A 22,856-nucleotide genomic window follows, 5' to 3' on the forward strand; every position below is an offset into this window, starting at 1 on the left:
TTGTACCCCAAGGTAGAAAGGAGCACAGCAAAGGCACCAAACATTACTGTTGGCTCTCAGCATCAAATTGCTCCCTTAAGGCATCCCTAATCCTTGAAGCCCTTTCCTGGGCCTCTCTAGTAGCCCTGCTCTCTGGCTGTGCAAATTCATCCTCTAGGCGTCGAATCTCGGAGGTCCATTCCTCACTGAATCTTTCACCCTTCCCTTCACAAATATTATGGAGGGTACAGCACGCGGATATAACAGTGGAGATGCTGCTTTCCCCCAAATCTAGCTTCCCATAAAGACACCTCCAGCGCCCTTTCAAACGGCCAAAAGCACACTCCACAGTCATTCTGCACAGGCTCAGCCTGTAGTCGAACCGGTCCTTGCTCCTGTCAAGCTTCCCTGTATACGGTTTCATGAGCCATGGCATTAAGGGGTAAGTGGGGTCTCCAAGGATCACAGTGGGCATTTCGACGTCCCCTACTGTGATCTTGCGGTCTGGGAAAAAAGTCCTGGCCCTCAGCTTCCTGAACAGGGCACTGTTCCGAAAGATGCGTGCATCATGCACCTTTCCAGGCCATCCTGAGTAAATGTCAGTGAAACGCCCACGGTGATCCACAAGCGCTTGCAGAACCACGGAGAAATACCCCTTGCGATTAACGTACTCTGATGCCAGGTGGGGTGGGGACAGAATAGGAATATGCGTCCCATCTATTGCCCCTCCACAGTTAGGGAAACCCATTTGTGCAAAGCCATCCACAATGTCCTGTACGTTCCCCAGAGTCACAGTTCTTAGCAGGGTGCGATTAATGGCTGTGCAAACTTGCATCAGCACCATTCCAACGGTGGACTTTCCCACTCCAAACTGGTTCGCCACCGATCGGTAGCTGTCTGGAGTTGCCAGCTTCCAGATTGCAATAGCCACCCGCTTCTCCACTGGCAGGGCAGCTCTCAATCTCGTGTCCCTGTGCTGCAGGGTAGGGGCGAGCTCAGCACACAGTCCCATGAAAGTAGCTTTTCTCATCCGAAAGTTCTGCAGCCACTGCTCGTCATCCCAGGCTTGCAGGACGATGTGATCCCACCACTGAGTGCTGGTTTCCCGAGCCCAAAGGCGCCGTTCCACGGTGCTAAGCACATCTGTTACTGCCACAAGCAATTGAGTGTCTTGAGCATCAGGCGTTTCAATATCATCGTCTGACTCCTCACTGTCACTTTGCAGCTGAAGGAATAGCTCCACTGCCATGCGTGATGTGCTGGCAACATTCATCAGCAAGGTCCTCAGCAGCTCAGGCTCCATTTGTAACAGAAATCTCAGAAATCGCGCTGCAGACTCACAATGCTGCCAAACTGCTTGGAATGTGTAGCAAAGCACCACAGGGCGTTGGAACAGGAAGCGGAAAGACCCGCACACTTCCTTCCCCTTCCCACAAGCCACAGCGCCAAAATGGGACGAGGTGCTCTGTGGGATAGCTGCCCACAATGCACCACTCCCAACAGCGCTGCAAGTGCTGCAAATGTGGCCACACTGCAGCGCTGGTAGCTGTCAGTGTGGCCATACTGCAGCGCTGGCCCTACACAGCTGTACGAACACAGCTGTAACTACCAGCGCTGCAAAACTGTAAGCGTAGCCATGGCCTTAGTTTAAAAACTGCTCTGCAACCTTTTTAATGTTAAGTGCCAGCAGTCTGTATGGGCTCCCCCATCCCTAAAGTTTCCCCAGTTCCTAATAAATCTAAACCCCTCCTCTCTACAACATTGTCTCATCCACACATTGAGACTCTGGAGCTCTGCCTGCCTACCTGGCCCTTTTGGTGGAACTGGAAGCATTTCTGAGAATGCCACCATAGAGGTCCTGGATTTCAGACTCTTTTCTAGCAGCCTAAATTTGGCCTCCAGGACATCTCTCCCACCCTTCCCTAAGTCATTGGTACTTACTTGAACCACGACCACTGGCTCCTCCCCAGCACTATACATAAGTCTATCTAGATGCCTGAAGAGATTTGCAACCTTCGCACCAGGCAGGCAAGTCACCATACAGGTCTCACAGTCATCACAAATCCTGCTAACTATGTTTCTAATGATTGAATCTCCCATTACTAACACCTGCCTTTTCCTAGTGACTGGAGTTCCCTCCCCCAGAGAGGTAACCTCAGTGCGAGAGGATACCCCCAACATCATCAGGAAGGAGGGTCCCAACTATGGGAAGGATTTCCTCTGCTCCTATTGACTGCTCTGCTTCCCTGGGCCTTTTATCCTCTTTAACAGCGCAGGGGCTGTCTGACCGGAGGTGGGACAATTCTACAGTGTCCCGGAAAGCCTCATCAGCATATCTCTTTGCCTCCCTTAGCTCCTCCAGTTCCACCACCCTGGCCTCCAAAGCCTGTATGAAGTCTATGAGGGCCAGGAGCTCCTTGCACTGAATGCACACATACGTCACCCGCCCACAGGGCAGGTAATCATTCATGCTACACTGAACACAATAAACAGGATTGCCCCCATTCTGCTGCTGGGCTTCTGCCTGCATTCTCTCCTATAGCTATCTAGGTTAATGATAGGGTTTTTGTTTAAATCAAGAAGTTTTGATTATGGTTTAATTTAAAGGTAATAAAGAATGGCAAGTGTACCTTGCCCCCTTCCCACTCCCCCTCCAAACTCTGTTAGCAGCCCATTTGCTTGCTCACTGCTTTATAAAGCCCTGGCCTTCCTGATAGCCCTGCCCCCTGACTAAGGCTCAGCCAATGAACAGAGACTTCTAGATTTCAAACCTTGTTTAGAAGTTCACAGTTCCCAACTACAGGCCACAACCCACAGTCCTTCAAACAAAGAAACAGACAGACAAACACAAACTCAGCACACAGCAAGTAACCCCCAAACACAAACACACTATAGACAGCCACTTACCCCAAGGGTCCCATATTCGCTCCTCCTTCACCTGGAGAACTCCCTCTCAAACTTGCTGTTGGCAGCCGCTGTTTGTAAAAGCACTGCCTCTCCTGCTGGGGATCAATCTCAGTGATTGACACACTTGGTGCCTTTGTTGTTTGGAAGATACCTACATACTTTTGAAGTGAAAGATCTGCCCTCTTTTAAAATCACATTTCAAAAAAATAGGAAGATTGTTTTGGCTCAGTATGACACTGCCCAGACAATCTCCATATTCCAGTCCCTGAGATTTTCACGAGAGAAGAGTAAGGCAGATACTGACAATGCTCTAAATAAGAGGCATTCTAGAACTCCCAACAGACAGCTTCCATCAAAGATTACCCCAGAGACTGACCACTTTAGAGACCTCATGTGCCAGTACTGGGAGCTCTTCAGACTTTCAATTCTTCAAAAAATCCATGGTGTCAGATACCAACCCAAGTAGGTTGGGAAGGGATGGTGTGTGTCCCTAGTCTCTGCCAGAAGCTGGGACTGGGTGACGGGATGGTTCACTTGATTGCCTGTTCTGTTCATCCCCTCTGAAGCACCTGGCATTGGTCACTACTGGAAGACAGGATACTGGGCTAGAAGGACCTTTGGTCTGACCCAGTATGGCTGTTCTTACGTACCATCTAAGCATGATTGCTTTATCAAAGTGCCCAAGCACTCTGGCTTTCAGACTGCCTATAGAGTCTTCAGTGTCAGTAACCAGATGGTATCCCAGAAGTCATCAATGTCCTCAGTACCATTGTCATCTGTTAAACCTGTATTGCTGAAACAGCACCCTCAGTACAAACACCATCCTCTAAAATGGAACCACTGAAGCACTTAGCTCTCCTGGTACCGACACCAGCCTCGATGAAGCCTCATATTACCTCGGCTCATGTATATTAGGTACCTCAGGAAGTTTGATGCACCAAGGAATTGTATATTTCTGATGCAATAGAACAGGGGTCCCCAACGCAGTGCCCGTGGGCACCATGGCGCCCGCAGGGGCGTTTAAGTGTGCCAGCGTACTGTCTGGTGGACAAGCATCCGCCAAAATGCCACTGACAAGCTGTGTCATCCAGAGGCATCGCTGCCGAAATGCTGCCGATTTTTGGCGGTATTTCGGAAGCGATGCCTCTGGATGACGCTGCTTGTCAGTGGCAATTTGGTAGCAATGCCTATTGATGTTGCAGCTTGTCGGCGGAATTTCGGCAAATGCTCGTCCGCCGCTATGGTCCTCCGTGGCTCGTTGTCTGGCGCCCTGTCATAAACAGATAGCTAAGGGTTAATGTTCTTTTACCTGTAAAGCGTTAACACAGGGAACCAAACACCTGACCAGAGGACCAATCAGGAAACAAGACTTTTTCAAATCTGGGTGGAGGGAATTTTTGGGTGTGAGTTCTTTGTTCTTTGTCTTGGGTCTGTGCCCTCTCGGCTCTGAGAGTGATTTTTCTATCTCCAGGCTTTCTAATCTTCTGTTTCCAAGTTGTAAGTACAAGGATAGTAAGACAACAGGTTTATATTGTTTTCTTTTGTATTTACATGTGTGTAGTTGCTGGAATGTGTTAAATTGTATTCTTTTGGAATAAGGTTGTTTATTCACTTTTTTTTCTTAAGCAATTGACCCTGTATATTGTCACCTTTATACAGAGACTATTTTTAATGTCTTTTTCTTTCTTTTTTATATAAAGCTTTCTTTTTAAGACCTGTTGGAGTTTTTCTTTAGTGGAGACTCCAGGGAATTGAGTCTGCAGCTCACCAGGGAATTGGTGGGAGGAAGAAGTCAGGGGGAAAATCTCTTTGTGTTAGATTTACTAAACCTGACTTTGCATACCTTCTGGGTGAGGGGGAAGAGAGATTAGATCTCTCGGTACTTGTGTTTCAAGGACTGGAAGCAGGGAATCTCCTAGGGTCGTCCAGGGAGGGGAGCCTGGGAGGAAGTAACAAGGAAACAAGGGGAGGGGGTTATTTCCCTTTGTTGTAAGACTCAAGGCATCTGAGTCTGGGGGTCCCCCAGGGAAGGTACTGGGGAGACCACAGTGAGCTAGGCACTGTATAATTCCTAGCTGGTGGCAGCGATACCAGGTCCAAGCTGGTAACTAAGCTTGGAGGTTTTCATGCTAACACCCATATTTTGGAAGCTAAGGTCCAGATCTGGGAAGAAAAGTTATGACATGCCCGCCAGACAAAAAACGGTTGGGGACCACTGTGATAGAATCTCTACTGTTAATGGATTCTGAACAACTAGGTCACCAGACCTTATCTTTTCCTGATAGCACCTGATCTCCAGCACCCAATCTCCATCACCTACCTCACAGGACAGACAGCTGTCTTCGCCATTGTCTGCCCCACCCTTGGACTATGTCAAGGATGATTCCTTAGATGCCCAGATTTTGGTACAGGGGTCTCCCGTCTGTCATTAAAGGGACATTTTCCTTATCACTGTCCCTTGCAGGGAATTTCCTAGGAAAAACAATTTCATGCCCCTTCTTACTGGCATTACCAACATTATATGACCCCTCTTTTGCCTTATGGTCCACCTCAGAAGCCATACTGGGACACTTGGGCTCCTTATCATCAGTAGTTCTGAAGACCTAGCTCCTTTTGAGGAGATCACTGAAGGTGATATTCTCCTGCTACATCACTCCTTTCTCAACATCCCCAACCTCAGGAGGACTCTTTTGAGGAGCAAGAGGTTGCAGCGGACAAAGTGATGACTATTACTGACTAATATTTCAGCACTGTTGCTAGATGAAGTGGTAATGCCTCTCCTCTCCACCTTCTCTTACTGACAGTTTTAAACAGTTTCAGTAACTGATGAAAAACATTGCTAACTCAATACAGATTCTGTTAGAGGAGGTCCAGGAGTCACAAGATAAAATGTTGGACATCTTGCATACATTTTGCTCTAGTTGTGTGGCTCTACCAGGGAATGATACTTTGTGTATTCTTCTAAGACCATCTGGCAAAAGCTTGCCACCACACCACCCAGATTAAAATGGGCCAATAAACGTATTAGGTTATAGTGAAAAAATTGGAATTTTTGTTTTCATACCCTGTGCCAAATTCTTTAGTTGTGGAGCATGTCAATGAACATGACAGATGACATCACCTTGCGATGATGGAGGGATGATAAACGGGAATGGGGATATGGAAGTGGATATTACCTCAACTGAGGTAGAGGCCGTACTTGAACAGCTCGATGGGACGAAGTCGGAGGGCCCGGACAATCTCCATCCGAGGATATTAAAGGAACTGGCGCGTGAAATTGCGAGCCCGTTAGCGATAATTTTTAAGCAATCGATAAACTCGGGGGTTGTGCCATATGACTGGAGGATTGCTAATGTAGTTCTTATTTTTAAGAAAGGGAATAAAAGTGATCCGGATAATTATAGGCCTGTTAGCTTGACGTCTGTAGTATGTAAGGTCTTGGAAAAAATTTTAAGGGAGAAAGTAGTTAAGGACATAGAGGTCAATGGTAATTGGGACGAATTGCAACACGGATTTACTAAAGGTAGATCGTGTCAAACCAATCTGATCTCCTTCTTTGAGAAGATGACGGATTACTTAGATAAAGGAAATGCGGTAGATATAATTTACCTAGATTTCAGTAAGGCGTTCGACACGGTTCCGCACGGGGAACTGTTAGTTAAATTGGAAAAGATGGGAATGAATATGAAAGTTGTAAGGTGGATAAGGAACTGGTTAAAGGGGAGACTCCAGAGGGTCGTATTGAAAGGTGAACTGTCAGGCTGGAAGGAGGTCACTAGTGGAGTCCCTCAAGGATCGGTTTTGGGACCGATCTTATTTAACCTTTTTATTACTGACCTTGGCACAAAGAGCGGGAATGTGCTAATAAAGTTTGCGGATGAGACGAAGCTGGGGGGTATTGCTAACACGGAGAAGGACAGGGATACTATTCAGGAAGATCTGAACCACCTTGTAAACTGGAGTAATAGAAATAGGATGAAATACAATAGTGAAAAGTGCAAGGTCATGCATTTAGGAATTAATAATAAGAATTTTGGATATACGTTGGGGGCGCATCAGTTGGAAGCGACGGAGGAGGAGAAGGACCTTGGGGTACTGGTTGATAGCAGGATGACTATGAGTCGCCAATGTGATACGGCTGTTAAAAAAGCAAATGCGATTTTGGGATGCATCAGGCGGGGTATTTCCTGCAAGGATAAGGAGGTGTTAGTACCGTTATATAAGGCGTTGGTGAGACCCCATCTGGAATACTGTGTGCAGTTCTGGTGTCCCATGTTCAAGAAGGATGAATTCAAACTGGAACAGGTTCAGAGACGGGCTACAAGGATGATCCGAGGAATGGAAAAACTGCCTTATGAAAGGAGACTCAAAGAGCTTGGCGTGTTTAGCCTGGCCAAAAGAAGGCTGAGGGGGGATATGCTCACTCTATATAAATATATCGGGGGGTTAACATTAGGGAGGGAGAGGAATTATTCAAGTTTAGTACTAATGTAGGCACGAGGACGAATGGGTATAAACTGGATATTAGGAAGTTTAGACTTGAAATTAGACGAAGGTTTCTAACCATTAGGGGAGTGAAGTTCTGGAACAGCCTTCCGAGGGAAGTAGTAGGGGCAAAAGACTTTCCTGGCTTTAAGACAAAGCTTGATAAGTATATGGAGGGGATTTATGATAGGATCGTTAATTTGGGCAATTGATCTTGGATTACCACCAGATAGGTCTGCTCAGTGGTCTGCAGGGAGATGTTGGATGGGATGGGAACTGAGTTGCTGCAGAGAATTCCTTCTTGGGTGCTGGCTGGTGAGTCTTGCCCACATGCTCAGGGTTTAGCTGATCGCCATATTTGGGGTCAGGAAGGAATTTTCCTCCAGGGCGGATTGGCAGGGGCCCTGGAGGTTTTTCGCCTTCCCCTGCAGCGTGGGGCATGGGTTGCTTGCTGGTGGTTTCTCTGCAGCTTGAGGTCTTCAAACCAATTTTGAGGATTTCAATAACTCGGTCCTGGGATAGGGGTTGTTATAAAATTGGATGGGTGGGGTTCTGTGGCCTGCCTTGTGCAGGAGGTCAGACTAGATGATCAGATTGGTCCCTTCTGACCTATGAGTCTATGAGTCTATCACACAAGGTCTATACCTTATGATAAAGATCCACAGCAATTCAGACAATTGCATCCCAAGAGCTATTCTTCAGCAACCCTGCAATTTTGGATTGCAAATTACCAAGTGCTGATGACGAAACACAACCACACTCATTCTGAAAAATCCAATCATTTTATTGAGCACCTCCCTGCAGAACACTGTGACTAGGTCAAGTCCATAATAGCTGAGTGTAAACTCCTAGCAAAAGCCTCATTGTGGGCTACAGCTGTCTGGGTTTCCTAGGGAGGTCCCAAATACTGTTAAACACTTTCCTTTTGATGGATTTAAACTCTTTTCCAAGTCCACCAAAGAATCTCTCCATACTTTGAAGGATTCCAGGGCCAGTCTCAGGTCCCTTGACATATACATTCCTGCAAACAAAAGAAAATCTAGCAGGTCACACATAGACCGGGGAGCTCATCTGGCTCAGGTCTTGACTTACAAAGGCCAACTGAACTATGGAAGAGGCAGCTGAGATCTCAAGTGAGAAGATCACCACAACTGCTACCATGACCCATCTATCCTCTTCGTCCAAGTGATAATGTTGATGGTTTGGTCAAGGGTCCAGAACATCCCCACCTCCAAAATCTTCAGCGGCACCATCCTGCTGACATGCCTCCCATTGGAAACCATCTCTCCCATTTCCAACCTGCATAGGAGCAGATTATATTTTGCAGGGCATCACATCTGGTTACTTCATTAATTTCACCTCCATCCTCCCTACCCACACCCTCATCCCCATCCCTCTTCAGGAGTCTATTTGGCTGGGGAGCTCTCTCTCTCTCTGTGTGCGTGCGTGTGCGCGTGCGCGCTGTTTTTGTTTCATTATTTTGATACATGATTTCCGTGCAAATTTATCATTTTGTCTATGACATGTAGCTCGGGCCTCACCCTGGTGAAATGGCTACAAATGCAATAAAAAACACGCTATCCAAAAGTTTAACAAAGGGAGGGAGGCGCCAAAGACGCTCCTCACCGGGGGCACCATTTGGTTTGGGGCTGGTCCGAGCCCCACGAAAGCCCCGGCCCCGCCAGCGCCATTGAGCTGCTCTAGAGGCAGGGGCCCCGTCACCCGGCTCCAGCCGCCCCGCGCCTCCGCGGAGGCCTGGGGCTGGGTGGGTCCGAGCCGAGCAGAGTGTGGGGCAGGGAAGCTGCCCGGCCGGTCCCTTCCCGCGCTGGGCGTGGCCGGGGACAGGCGGGGGCGGGGGCCGATCGCTGGGCCTGGTCCCGCCCCTTCGCCGGGCTGGGCGGGGACAGGCCGGGGGGGGGCGGCGGCGCAGGCGCCTTGATAGCGACCTCGGAGCAGCGGGCGGCCTCCTGCTGCGCTCAGTCCGGGTCGGACCCGCCGCCATGGCCATGCTGTGCCGCCTGGCTCCCCGGGGCAGGTGAGGGCCCGCCCCGCCCCGCGCTGGGGTCCCGGTGCCCGGCCGAGGGCCCGGAGGGAGGCGCGGGAGCCGGCGAGGGGGGACGCAGGTGTCTCAATGTCAGTCTGACCTGCCCAGGGGCCGGGTTATGAACCGAGTGTGTTAGCCTCGCCCTGCCCCTCCCCCCCGCTCTGCTCCTCCCCCACCTTCTCCCCCCCACCCTGTTATCCCTCTGCTCTGCCCCTCCCCCACCTGCTCCCCCACTCTGTTACTCTGCCCCCCACCTGCTCCTTACCCCATCACTCTGCCCCACCTGCTATTCCCCTGCCCTGCTCCTTACCCCGTTACTCTGCTCTCACCACCCCGTTATACTCTCTGCTCTGTCCCAACACCTGCCCCTTACCCTGTTACACTGCTCCCCCCACCCCATCATCCCCCTGCTCTGCTCCTCCCCCATCTGCTCCTTACCCCTTTACTCTGCTCCCCCATTATGCTCTTGGTCTGCTCCTCCCCTCCCCCATCTGCTCCTTACCCCGTCACACTGCCCCCACCTCGTTATCCCCCCGCTCTGCCCCCTCTCCCACCTGCTTTTTACCCCTTTACTCTCCCCACCCTCTTATCCCTCTGCCCCTCCCCCATCTGCTCCTTACCCCGTTACTCTGCTCCCCTTACCACATTATCTCCCCTGCCCCTCCCTCATCTGCCCCTTACCCTATTACTCTGCTCCCCCATCCCGTTATCCCCCCTACTCTGCCCCCACACCTGCCCCTTACCCTGTTACTCTGCTTCCCCACCCCATTATCCTCCCGCTCTGCCCCCTCCCCATCTCACATTGAGAAGTACCTTATGCTACAAGTAATCACTATGAAAGTAATGGGACAACTTGAGAAGTGTTACAGATCAGGGCAGCTGCACCCCTGTTCCCCTCTGTGGGCCAGCAAGGCCACCCACGCTCAGGCATTCAGCTGCCTAGCTGTTACCTCATTAGAGTGGAAATCTACTCTCCCTTCTGACTGGGGTATTTCCAGGCTGAGGAGTTCCCTGCCTTCGTTGTGTTACTCCTAGCAAAGGCAGTTTGTCTAATCAGCCCTGCTTAGTTTTTCTTCAATGACATAACAGGGTAGTTATAAGTTACCACACAGTTCTTCCTATGCAGGCCTATTTTTATTCTTGGGGTAAAAGCATGACAGAGAAAACACGTTATAAACAATAAAAGAACCAAGTTATCTGCTAGCCAGTTTACTGGAGATTTCCCTCCAGTTTTGGTCGGTGAGTCCTTCAGACTCCCAAGGAGGTCTCTTTTTTAGTCACAAATTCATAGTAATTTCGGCTCTGAACTAGCACACTCATGAACAGTGGAGTTCATCTTTCATGCAGTTTGGGGAGCAGGTAAATAGTAGATACTGGGACTCTTTTCTCAGGGCATAGCTTCAGAAGGATGGATTTAAGGTGGATAATTTTCATTCCTTTTACCCCCAGGTGTTTCCTAGGAAATCCACTTTATGTGCATTGTTCCCAAATATCCTCTGAAGTTCCTAACGTTTCCCCCAAAGTTTACTTTAGTCTCCTAGAATATTTACAAACAATACTACGACACACAAACAATTGTAGATTTTTAATAGATTGGACCCCATAAACTTTAATGAATTAGATTTAATACTTAACTTCATTCAGTGAAGTTAAATTTTACTCCCTAAGGTTTGTCCAAGATATTATCAGTCTGTCACGGTACGAGACTAATCAGCATAAGAGTGGCAGGATCTGGCACATGAGACCATTGTGTAACTGTTTGCTTTTTTAAAAATAATTTAATATTGAATGCTCAATAACATGATTTCCCCCTCTCCACCGCAGGAGTTGCACTCAGCTAATTGCAGCTTTGGGATGTTCGGCCTCCAGGCAAAAACACACTCTTCCTGACTTGCCTTATGACTATGGTGCTCTGCAACCCCACATCAGTGCAGAAATCATGCTGCTACACCACAGCAAACATCATGCTACTTATGTGAATAATCTGAATGTTGCAGAGGAGAAATATAAAGAGGCATTGGCAAAAGGTATGTGTGGGCACTGTTAACAGAAGGGAAGAAAGCTACTACAATCTTATCTTGTAGTTACTGCATGTGACTAGTAATCAGGAGATATGGGTCTTATTCCTAGCTTTGCTACAGTCTTACTGTCATGACCTTTAAAAAATCAGTTAACTGAGACACCTATAAAACGGTGATACTAGAGTATCCGCCTTCCTCTCAGGCGTGTTAGACTTAACTTATTAGTGGGCTCAAACTTAAGGTTTTCCAGAAAACTCTATAGAACTGCATAATATTAATAATACTTTAGATACATAGCAATATTACACATTTTTGCTTGCCAAGTAAACATATTTAAAAAGTTCTGCATTGGTTTCCTGTAATATCAGTGCAGCATGTCTTCTATTTCAGAAAGTTGGCAGCAATAATCTTAACACTGTTTTCAAATATGTTTCAGTATAATCGTATTGAGAAGTTCATCTTACATCCTGTTCTGTCAGAGTACTGGACTGGTAAAAATGAGTGAACCTCTCTTTAGCCAGGCAGATCCATTTTTGTTGGTGCTGGCGACATGTTTCTAATGAACACCTGATTTTTCAGATATGTTCTGTCTAGAGAGTCACTTTTGCTACTATAGTTGGTTAACACTTTACAGCAGTGATCCCCAACCTTTTTTGTCTGGCGAAAACCTTTAGAAGAGCTGCTCAGACATTTTGCTTTCTTAACCATGTAAAAATGCAATCACGGCAATCTTGCTGCACCATGACCTGCAGAATTTGCCAAAGATGAGATTAAAATTCCGTAACCCTCCCTGGAACTGTACCAAGACCCTTACATCCAACTTTAATGCTGAGGCTCAATGGAGAGTCACATGGAGCATTTCGACCGCTCAATACAAACAGCTTGTTGTTGATCCTGTTGAGGAACTACTGGATTTTGTTTTAGGTTGGAAAGACTGGTGCAGATTGAATCACATCAGGACATCTTATGGGAGATGTGGACAAACCTCCTTTAAATGGAAAATGAGGCAAATGCCTGTATGCAACTGTGGTCACCAGGCACAAATGATGGAGCGCCTCATATCTGAGTGTCCTCATAATATTTCTTTTTTTTTTTGCCAGGAGCCTGAAGGTCATTCACCAGCTCACTGCTGCAGCAGCATGCTGGCTGTCAAACTTAAATATAAATTTGTAGTTGTTGCTACCTACCAGACCCATACGAAAGAAGACCACTTTACCCACTGCTGTACAATATCATTTGATGGTCATGTATCAGCATGTGGGATTCATTTCCAAAAATAACTAGTTGATTTAGATGCTCTTTAAGGGTCAGTGGGATTTATGCATATAAATCAGGGTATTTCTGAAAATTGCTTGGTACTTAACTAGGTCATTCATTTCAAATCCATTTTCTTCAAATGCCATATTGTCTATAGTAGAAGTGTGAATTTAGTTCCTTCTTTTATCTGGATTAGACAAAGCGTTTTCCCTTCAGTAGTGGTCAGAGGAAAGCTTTGTTACAGAAAAGAATTAGAGAAAATAGGATTAAGGAGGGAAAAGTATAAATAGGAAGAGAACCAGACATACTGCTTATTGCACAAAAGCGTAGTAATTAACGAAATGTAGGATTGTTGTCTCCATTGGTAGCTCCCAGATAAGCAGATATCTGTCTGCAGCATTGTAAATTGTTCCTGATATGGTGTATTAATGATACAAACCAAGTACTGCACTTAGATATGTACACACAGCTTCCACTGCCTTCACTTTGAATTGCACGTGTGTATCAGAAGACAAGGTTTATCCCTTTTTTAAAAGTCTTTCAAATGTAGTCTGTATACCCTGAATGTTCACTATGTAATATTTTTTTGTTGGCATTTAAAGCTGTACAAGCAACTATTTACTAACACTGCTGTATGTTAGTAAATAGTTGCTTGTACAGCTTTAAATGCCAATAAACTCAATACTTCCAGTAGCATGAATTTTGTCCTTCAGAGTTCAGTTTTGTAAACATTCCTAGGAAAGAGCAAAGTCTCCATTTTTGTCATCTAGTTTAAAAATAAACCCTCAACACCATAAGCAGTATGCGAAAGCATGCCTTTCTGAGAACAAAAACTTAAATTAGAATGAAATGTCCTCATATTTAAAGAGAAATGTTTTAGGAATGCATTTCAATATTGGACCATACTGTAGTATTTTTAAAGCAGTGTTAATCTGTAGGTGTGTTCTATCTTGTACTCTGTTAATTAGTATTAAGTATAGCTCATGTAATGTATATTTGTTTATTTAGAGGACATTGCTTTTCAGGGTTTTGTATTCATTTGAAAAATATTAAATTAACAAGGTCCCCAAAGAGATTTACGGCCCAGTTCAGGAAAGTGGTTAAATGCATGCTGCTTGCTTTCCTGAACTGGGTCCTTACTACAGAAAATTAAGAATATTTTACTTCAATAAATTTAATTTTTTTTTCCAGTATAGGCCCTGATTCTATAACTGGCCTCTCACAATTTCAGGGATTTGCCAGTTGCAGGATCAGATCCTTGACAACTAGTTCTTTAGGATGTACACCATGTCTTCATATGCGGTTATACAGTATCTTCCAAATGGAGGTCTATGGTTATTAACTGCAGTTATATAGTGACTTGCCTCTGGCTTATAGTACATTCATTTTTTTGCTTCTCACACAGTGATATGTAGCACGGTTAGTGGGTTGCAAAATCAGCGTAATGATAGTCTATCAAATGGCTATCTGGGTTTTGATCTCTTAATTTTGTTGACCTTATGTGTCTTCAGGTGATGTTACAGCTCAGGTGTCTCTTCAGCCTGCACTAAAGTTCAATGGTGGGGGTCATATCAACCACACCATCTTCTGGACAAACCTTTCTCCTAATGGGGGAGGAGAGCCTCAAGGTTAGTACTCATTCTTGATGGCTTACTGATGTCAGTGTTAACCAATAGAATTAATTGTGACAAACTGTGGCCTGTAAATAAATCTCTTGTGTTTAGTTTGTCACTTAAAAGCTAAAAGACTTTGAAAAATTACGATCCTTCAAAATTGGCAGTCTTCTAGTATGTCTGCTCAGCACCTAATGTAATAGGGCCCTGATCCTGATCGAGACCTTTAGAGGCTCTTGTAATACAAATAATTAATATTCTAATTTTTTGCATACACTCTAAAATAGAGCTTTACTGAGCATGAGACTAGTCTTTTTTTAAAGACAGACTTGGTTACATAGGTAGCTATATATTTGTTCACAGTATAAAAGCTGCCATTATTATGATGTTGCCATTGTAAAATTCATTAACCTTTTATTGATTGACTATGGAGGAATAAATTAGCCACCTGAAACTGTGATAATGCAGTAAAAGTCTCCAAGACCTAGATTAGTGTTGAATGCACTGCAATCCATGGAAAGAAAAAACTCACAAGTAACAAAAATCAACCATTCCAGGAGTTGGATCAGACTGTCATTGACCTGACTCATTAGCTTTAAGACTTTAAAAGACCTCATGGAAGAAGTGTAGTTTTAAAGTAGTAAAGTGTAGAGGTGTGATAGACCAGTGGTTCTCAACCTTTCCAGGCTACTGTACCTCTTTTGGGAGTCTGAAGCCCGATCCCCACTGCCCAAGCATCTGGTATTGACTAGTGTCAGAAGACAGGGTACTGGGCTTGATGGACTGTTGGTCTGACCCAGTATGGCTGTTCTTATGTTAGTTACAGAGGGTTATAATACAACTGCTCAAATATTACCTTACAATATGGGATACAGATGTTAGTGATATTAATGCATGCTGCAACTCACAAACATTCAGTAAAGTCTAAACACATCCGTATCATTCTAATGCCTGTTTTAACAATGCCATGGGTGAGCTAGCCTGATTCAGCTATGTCTTTGTCAGTATTCATTTGAGGCGTGCGGACCTTGGCATGAGCTGGCACCTGGTCATCCGTGAGCGTCAGAGGTGCAATCTGTGTGAAAGTTTATAAGGATACTTGTCTCACATACTGTCAAGTCAAACTATCTAGCACTCTTCAAATAACACTCCCCCAACCCGTTCATCCTGCTGTGGGCTGTGGACTGGCAGTCTATCTGACAAACACATAAGCTCCTTAGCATTATAGATACTGTATAAGAACATGATAGTACCTTTATGTTGATTATTGCACCCTGAGATTTTTTTCTTTACTGCAGCTTAAAAAGGAAAGCAGAATCTGTGTAAAATACTAATGCATAAGATCTGTTAAGAATTAATTTTTTCCTTTCTCAGAAAAAATGAGGAGGGGGAAGCCAACTGCCTCTCTTTGACTTCAGAAATAAATCTTGATGTCAGCTGGAAAATAGTGTAAAGTGCAGTGTGTGGTTTTTTTTTGTTTTTTGTTTTTAATAAAAATTTAAGGGGAACTGATGGAAGCCATCAAGCGTGACTTTGGCTCCTTCGGAAACTTCAAGGAGAAGCTGACGGCAGTATCGGTTGGTGTTCAAGGCTCAGGATGGGGGTGGATTGGTTTTAACCAGGACCAAGGCCGCCTGGAGGTCACTGCTTGTTACAATCAAGACCCTCTGCAAGGAACAACAGGTTAGTTTTGTTTTTAAATGATCTTTGAAAGAAAACACAAACTGTTATGTATATTTATGAGGAAAGTAGCGTCAGCGGCAGCTTGAAAGAGCTATTTAATACATGCATCTTTTTCTTTCTAAGTAAATATGGCTAGAGAGGGACTGCATGTGACTGTGTCCTTATTAAAAATGGTAAGAAGTAGTAATATCCTTTTTAAACCTAACACTTGTGAAGAACAGCTTATAAATTTTGGAGAACGTGTGGGGGGAGGTTTAAAAATCTTAGCTTCAGTGGACAGGGAGAGGAGGAAGATGGAGGAATTTTCAGCTGTACAGGGACTTCAGCTTTCATGGATGATGGGAGGGTTGCTCATACGGTTTCTTCTTTTGGAGAGAGTAATTTAAAGAGGCATCAACTTAAAAATTGCCTTCATTTGAAAACTTTTTGCCTCTCTGCAAACACTTTATCACCTAGAAGTGAAAGATTAAACTGGTTTGTTCTGTGTGTTTGACAGCATTTTGTGTATAATTTCCCCTGTGTGTAGGCTTTTCTCTCAACAGAGGGGAGAGAAACCTCTTCTCTTTTTACAATCACACCACTTTTATTTTTAAACATGCTGATGTTGACAAGGCACACTGGGGCATATGTTAATACCTGAAATGACACTTACCTCCCCTAGTTTTAGTGATTCAAAGAAAGGTATATGCTAATGACAGATACCGTATATACTCGTTCATTAGCCCATTTGTTTATGAGCCAACCCCACAAGATGGATAAGTAAAAATAGCAAAAACTGTGTGACCCTTTCATAAGCCGACCCTGTATTTCAGGGGTTGGAAAACTGGCTTCCAGCCTGTCAGGATAAGCCACTGGTGGGTTGGTACATTTTGTTGGCATGGAGCCCCTCAGCTCCCTGTGGCTACAGTTTGCTCGTGCCACTTCCTGCAGCTCCCATTGGCTGGGAACGGCGAACCTTGGCCACAGGGAGCTGAGGGGCTCCATGCCTGAAGAAGCTCCAGGTAAACAAAATGACAATGTATTAGATATTCAATTCAGTGATTCCATAGAGCAGGGATCGGCAACCTTTGACATGGGGCTCGCCAAGATAAGCACCTTGGCAGGCCGGGACGGTTTGTTTACCTGCCGCGTCCACAGGTTTTGCCGTTCACGGCTCCCAGTGGGCACGGTTCGCTGGTCCAGGCCAATGGGGGCGGCAGGAAGTGGTGGCCAGCACATCCCTCAGCCTGCGCCGCTTCCTGCAGCCCCCATTGGCCTGGAGCGGCAAACTGCGGCCAATGGGAGCCGTGATTGGCTGAACCTGCAGATGCAGCAGGTAAACAAACTGGCCCGGCCTGCCAGGGTGCTTACCTTGGCGAACCACGTGCCAAACGTTGCCAATCCCTGCAAGAGAGTTTAAAATCATCAAATTTTAGTGTAGACCCCTTTATAAGCCAACCTCCGTTCTTTGATGCTTCACTTTTTAACCAAAAATATTCGGCTTATGAACGAGTATATATGGTATATTATCAACCAGAGATGGCTCTTAAAGATTTCTCAATCAAGGATAAACCAACAGCAAAATGTTGGGCCTGATACCTTTTAAAAGATGTCTGATTTGTCATGGATGTGGGTTTTATTTGACTCTATGCTGTGATGGTAACAGCTGAGCCAGTTGGATTCAGACTGCACTGCTGAGGGAAGATACCACAGTACATCTAACAAAGTGCACAATTTTTGATGGTTTCTCTTACTGTCTGTCTCTCCCTCCACCCCCAGTGCAAAAACTCTGCAAACTTCCTCCATGGCTCTAGAGAGAGAACATACCACCTATGACAGTTGTTAATCACATCAATTAATGGACTTTTGGAAGGCACTCTGATACTGTGGTGTTGAGGGCCATACAAGAACCTGTGTAGAACAGAATACAGGGGATGAACTGAATATCTGTGGATTAGCAGCTGCAGAGACTCTTTAGCTGGATTCAGTTGCAATTCCTTGTTGGGGTTTCCTAATCCTTAATCTCACAAAAACAATAATATATAACTAAATCAGGTGTTTAATGAATGTATTTTGTGCCTTAAAACATATTAGAGTGAAATGTTACATAAGCACAAGTTTCTAGAAGTATGATTATTGTTGCACCACAGCAGAGTATTTTGCAGTAACTGTGTTCCTTAAGGCAGTTTTTCCAGTTCAAAACTTTATTTTTAGAACTCAGTCATCTCTCAGGATTGGGTGTTTTTGTAGCTGTGTATCATAAAATCAGCTACTGCACTTCTTTTTTATGGGAAGCAGCTGTATAAGATCTAGCAGTGCGCACCTGTGTATTGGAGGGTTCACTGCCATCTTTAAATGGTATGGAAATGAAGAATAAAATAGTTGGAAATATTCTAAAGTAGGGTTTTGAAGTTTTGAAATGTTTCGTATTCATCTGAAAATATTTTCATAGACTCACAAAGTTATTTTCTCTTTTCTAGGTCTTATTCCTCTGTTAGGAATTGATGTGTGGGAGCATGCTTATTATCTTCAATATAAAAATGTTAGACCTGACTATCTAAAAGCTATCTGGAATGTGATCAGCTGGGAGAATGTATCTGCAAGATACACAGCTTGCAAAAAATAAAGTGGAGGTCTCAGACTGTTAAAGAGCACCAGTTCTACTCTGAAATCATTTTTGTAGTAGTGTGTTTACTGGCTTGTTAATGAGTCGTTCCACTGCTGAAAACACTTTAATGCATCCAATGAAACCATTTGCAATCAAGCCAAGTGTTGCTTATCGAATTCTGTGAAAGGTATTTACCTATAGATTTAAAGCTTTAAACTCTCTTGTGCAACAAATGGAAACAATTCTCTAATTCTTTGTAGGGATATAACTTTAAAATTTCATTGTGGTCCTACTGAACTTTCCTGTATTTGACAGCAGTAAATGTATGAATGTATCTAGTATTGTCCTTTATTATAGAAGGGAAAACCAAGCTAATCTACATCACAGTGGCTTTGTGAGGAATAGTTACATATGAAGCACTATAAAAGTGCTGATTATTAATAACATACCAAGACATTTCACAATACTTGCGCAGATTATTAGGGAGATTGTTTCCAAGAGCATTTAATGATTTCAAAGGCAAAAGTGATACTTAAAATAACTATTACAAGTTAAATATGCAGTGCCAAGTAGCTTCCTTTAGAAAGTGATAGTAGCAAACTTTTTTAAAAAAAGACTGCATTGAATGGGGAGTAGTGGGACACCTGATTCACTTGTGGTAAGGGGGTTTGTTATGCTCTTGAAGCTTCAGTGTATGAGTGTTGGTCCCTTTATTTAGGAGCCAGTGAAGATAGAATATTTTCCCACAGCTGTGTTCCATTCCATATGGAAATATAATTGACAGCAACTGATGGTGATCCGATTACTGAATGTTTTCTGATGTTTATTGATCTAACTTAATTCCTTGTTGCACTTAAGTATTCAAGTAGAAATGTATGTACCTTATTTGTTGCCATAAATAAAAATAAAAAAAATCAATAACTGAATCCATAGTAATACAACTTTTCCCTTCAGCTGCAGCACAAAGGGACCACCAAGCTACCTACATACAACAGGCATCACAACAAACTTCCTTGGACCTTTGAGGAAGTGTGATGCAGGGCCAAGTGGGAACTGCTATGCTTTGTGTGCTCTGCATTTTTTTTAAATACAATACATGGGGTAATTGGCTTTGCAATGTTTTGCCTCTACTATCTTGGTAAAATAAGCTTTTTTTCAAGGTGTATTCCTGAAAATAGATATGCTCTTATAACTCACAGTTCAGATAGTAAATGTAGTTTAGCAAGAAAATGCAATACTGGGAGCCAGGATTGATTTTAAATCAGCAATTTAAATCATGGTTTAAATTACGAAGTCGAAAGCCTTGATTTAAGTAATTGTTTTTAATCTTTTCCATTTGTACTTTTTTTCTAAAAAAAAAAAAGGTGCATTCTCATTGATATAACAACTGAAATGTTGATTTACAGTAAAAAGCCTTTTCACTAGGCTTGGTACATCCTTTTGCCATCTAGGAGAGTACGCTATAACTGTACATTAAGCAATTATATAGTTCGATATTTTCTGATTCTTATTCATTATACACTTTTAGTGTGTTAGAAAACGGTGAATAGTGTATTGCTTATTTATTACTATTGTGCCATATGTTTAAAAAATTGACCTCAAAAGAAAGAATCGTGAGGAGGGAGAAACACGCATTTTGTTGAAAAGCAATCTTTAACTCCGAAGTTTTTGATAGAGGTTCATGGAGTCAGTTTATTTTGTATTTAAATGGTTTAAGAGATTATAATTTTAGGACTTAATATATTTTGTATTCAGATTTCATTTAAAACAGATTTATTTAAAAAAAGTCCCTCATTTAAATAAAAAAATCAGATTTTTAAAAAAAAATGATTTAAGCTAGATCTGTTTTTTCTACTGTGTTGAGAGCAGCGTGAATTGCTCTCCGCTTCTGTTCCTATATGAGCATATGAGGCTTTAATATTACTGCTGCAAAATTGAAATAGAAAAGCCATATTCTAAAGTTCCATTTAGTTTCAGAATTAAACATAGGTTGAATTCAGCTGTGATGTGAATACAAGTGTCCTAATGTAATTGTGTTCCCTTAATAATATATTTTTAGCAAATGGAACGTATTACAAAAATCTGGCAGTAACTTCACTGGGCAGAAATATATATAAAAGCAAAATTTTTGCAATTGTCACTAGTTGAGATTTTGTAAATGGGAACTTAGGAAAAGTTAACTCAGAAAAATAAATGCTTTAGAGGACAATTAATATTCACCTTAACAGCATAAGAAAGTCATATGTTCTGATTATTATTGGGTTTTTTGGTCATGTCCAAAGTTTGTGGGATGAGGAGTTCATTGTGCAAAGTGCTGTACAGTCACATATATAGCTAATTATTAGCACAAAGGCCTTGTGGTCATGAGCTCATATTTGGTTCAGAAGCTTTAAGTATTTTTTAAAGGAAAACGACCATCTCTCCTTTTTTTGACTCTACATGTAAGTGGCTTTAAAAATAAATCTCTTGAAATGTTCCCTTTTTCATAAGTTACTAGATAACTGTATTTGAAGTGCCCTGTAAAACAGTCTAGAAAAATCATCAAAGTTACTAGCCCAGGCACAATCTTCTGTCCAGCCTTTAGCACAATTAAGATATCTAATTTTACCTGTCAGTCAGTAAATTACATCCCAGAGCAGTGCTTCCCACAGTTCATTGGTTCATGTACCACCTTCTTAAACCATTTTGTAGTGAATTGCTGAAACATCAAGCTCGTGTACAGTAAGCAGTACACAAACTGCAGTTTGAAACCCTGGCTCCAGATGAAAGGGTGCGTAGAATATTGCATGGCCATTAAGACAGCATGTGTTTTGTGATTCATGGATTGTGTGGTGGTGGTGGTTTTTTGTTTTTTTGTTTTTTTTTAAACCCAGGAACATGAAGTGCTTTCTACTGTTCATTATGACTTGTAGGTTTCACTTAAATTGAATTCTGCTGTATTTTTGGTAACTTAAGTTCTGTGAAATACTGCCTTTATCTGGCTCTTATTTAGAAAGATGGGCATAATATCCAATGTGTAGCGTAATTGTCTCTCTACCAGTAAAATTAGTAGCGAAACTTGCAATAAATGATGCACCATCAAGAATACTCATACAAATGCAAGAAAATTGGTATTTAGTTGGTGGCTTTTGCAGAGCAAAATTTTAAGTTTGAGGGGGGGTCTGGTCCACAGTACAGAGTTGGATTGATGTAAGCCATCTTATCTCAACCTATTTTTGCATGTGTCTACAGTCAGATTGTCTCTTACCACTGTAAACACCCTGTCACATCGACACAGTAACATGTCCTCCCTGAAAGCATTGACTCTGGTTGGTGTACTGTTGCCACAGTGGGAATGTAGACACTGCGTGACCTATGGTGACTCTAACAGTCATCCAGCAGCTGTTTCACAATGCCTGATGCTGACTGCTCCAATCATAATTGTTAACATGGCTGCCTGGGGGTCCTGGAGACTAGAAACCACATCCACCTTTAAAACTACTGTGTACTTTTGAAATGCCTTTTTCTGATTGCAGAGCCTGGTGATCACACCTAGCAGCTCTCCCTTGTGGGCAACTGTGCAGCTCACCAGGCCACCTACATGATTTAAATGCCATCCTGCCTGTAGTAGACAGGAGGTATTGGATCTCCTGGGCCAGGGGGGAGTAGATTACCTGGGGCAGGCAGAAGAAGTGCTACAACAGGAATTGGCAGCAGTGCCATGTGAAAGCAAAGGAATACGATGGCCAGGGAGGCAGGCAGTTGATCTGGCACCAGGCTGTGGACTTGCCACTTTTGCAATGAGCTGCATGCCATCCTGGGCAGATGGCCAGCACCCTTCAGAGCATTGTGGAGCCCAAATAATAGACCCCTGCCATGAACAGCAAGGAGGATGGGGGATATGTAACTGAGGGTCCCAGCTGTGCTGTTAGTGAGGACCTGTCTGCACTCTATCAGTCCTGGTAGCTCAGCACAGGTGAGCCTGCTGCCGGGAAAGGAACCTCAGATAAGTGTGTGAGTGCATGTCCCTTTAGAATGCTTAAATGTATAGATGGTGCCTGACCCCAGCTTAGCAAGAGAGAGGTATTGACTTTTCATTAATTTACTTGTATTAGAAGAGGTAACAGTACAACAACATCTTATCTGCTTTTCGTTCCCCTATAGGTTTAGGTGGTGGGGGGCACGTGGAGCAGTTTATGTGTACACAGATGTCCCTTGAAGCCTGAGAGATCTCAATGAAACCTTCATAGAGGTATCCTGGAAGGTTACGATCTGCTCTGGAAGGTTTCTGGGTTGGCAGC

At 43.8% G+C, this 22,856-nt stretch overlaps 1 protein-coding gene across 1 annotated transcript; it reads left to right on the forward strand.

Annotated features, from left to right (window-relative positions):
• Positions 1-9,295: 9,295 nt before the first annotated feature.
• Positions 9,296-19,497, forward strand: SOD2 (superoxide dismutase 2). Its single transcript, XM_050949905.1, has 5 exons — positions 9,296-9,406; positions 11,240-11,442; positions 14,205-14,321; positions 15,810-15,989; positions 18,449-19,497. Exons 1-5 carry the CDS (start codon positions 9,372-9,374, stop codon positions 18,592-18,594), a joined length of 681 nt encoding a protein of 226 aa, XP_050805862.1. The 5' UTR covers positions 9,296-9,371; the 3' UTR covers positions 18,595-19,497.
• The last annotated feature ends 3,359 nt before the right edge of the window (positions 19,498-22,856 follow it).

The sequence above is a fragment of the Gopherus flavomarginatus genome, chromosome 4 (genome assembly GCF_025201925.1).
Source record: "Gopherus flavomarginatus isolate rGopFla2 chromosome 4, rGopFla2.mat.asm, whole genome shotgun sequence".
NCBI classification, from domain to species: Eukaryota; Metazoa; Chordata; order Testudines; family Testudinidae; genus Gopherus; species Gopherus flavomarginatus.

What these genes read in the sequence shown, in the direction of transcription:
- SOD2 (XM_050949905.1), top strand. Translation starts at nt 9,372, where the DNA reads ATGGCCATGCTGTGCCGCCTGGCTCCCCGGGGCAG. An exon ending in CGCCTGGCTCCCCGGGGCAG is followed by an intron (nt 9,407 to 11,239) that starts GTGAGGGCCCGC and finishes TCTCCACCGCAG; the next exon opens with GAGTTGCACTCAGCTAATTG. An exon ending in CCCTCTGCAAGGAACAACAG is followed by an intron (nt 15,990 to 18,448) that starts GTTAGTTTTGTT and finishes TCTCTTTTCTAG; the next exon opens with GTCTTATTCCTCTGTTAGGA.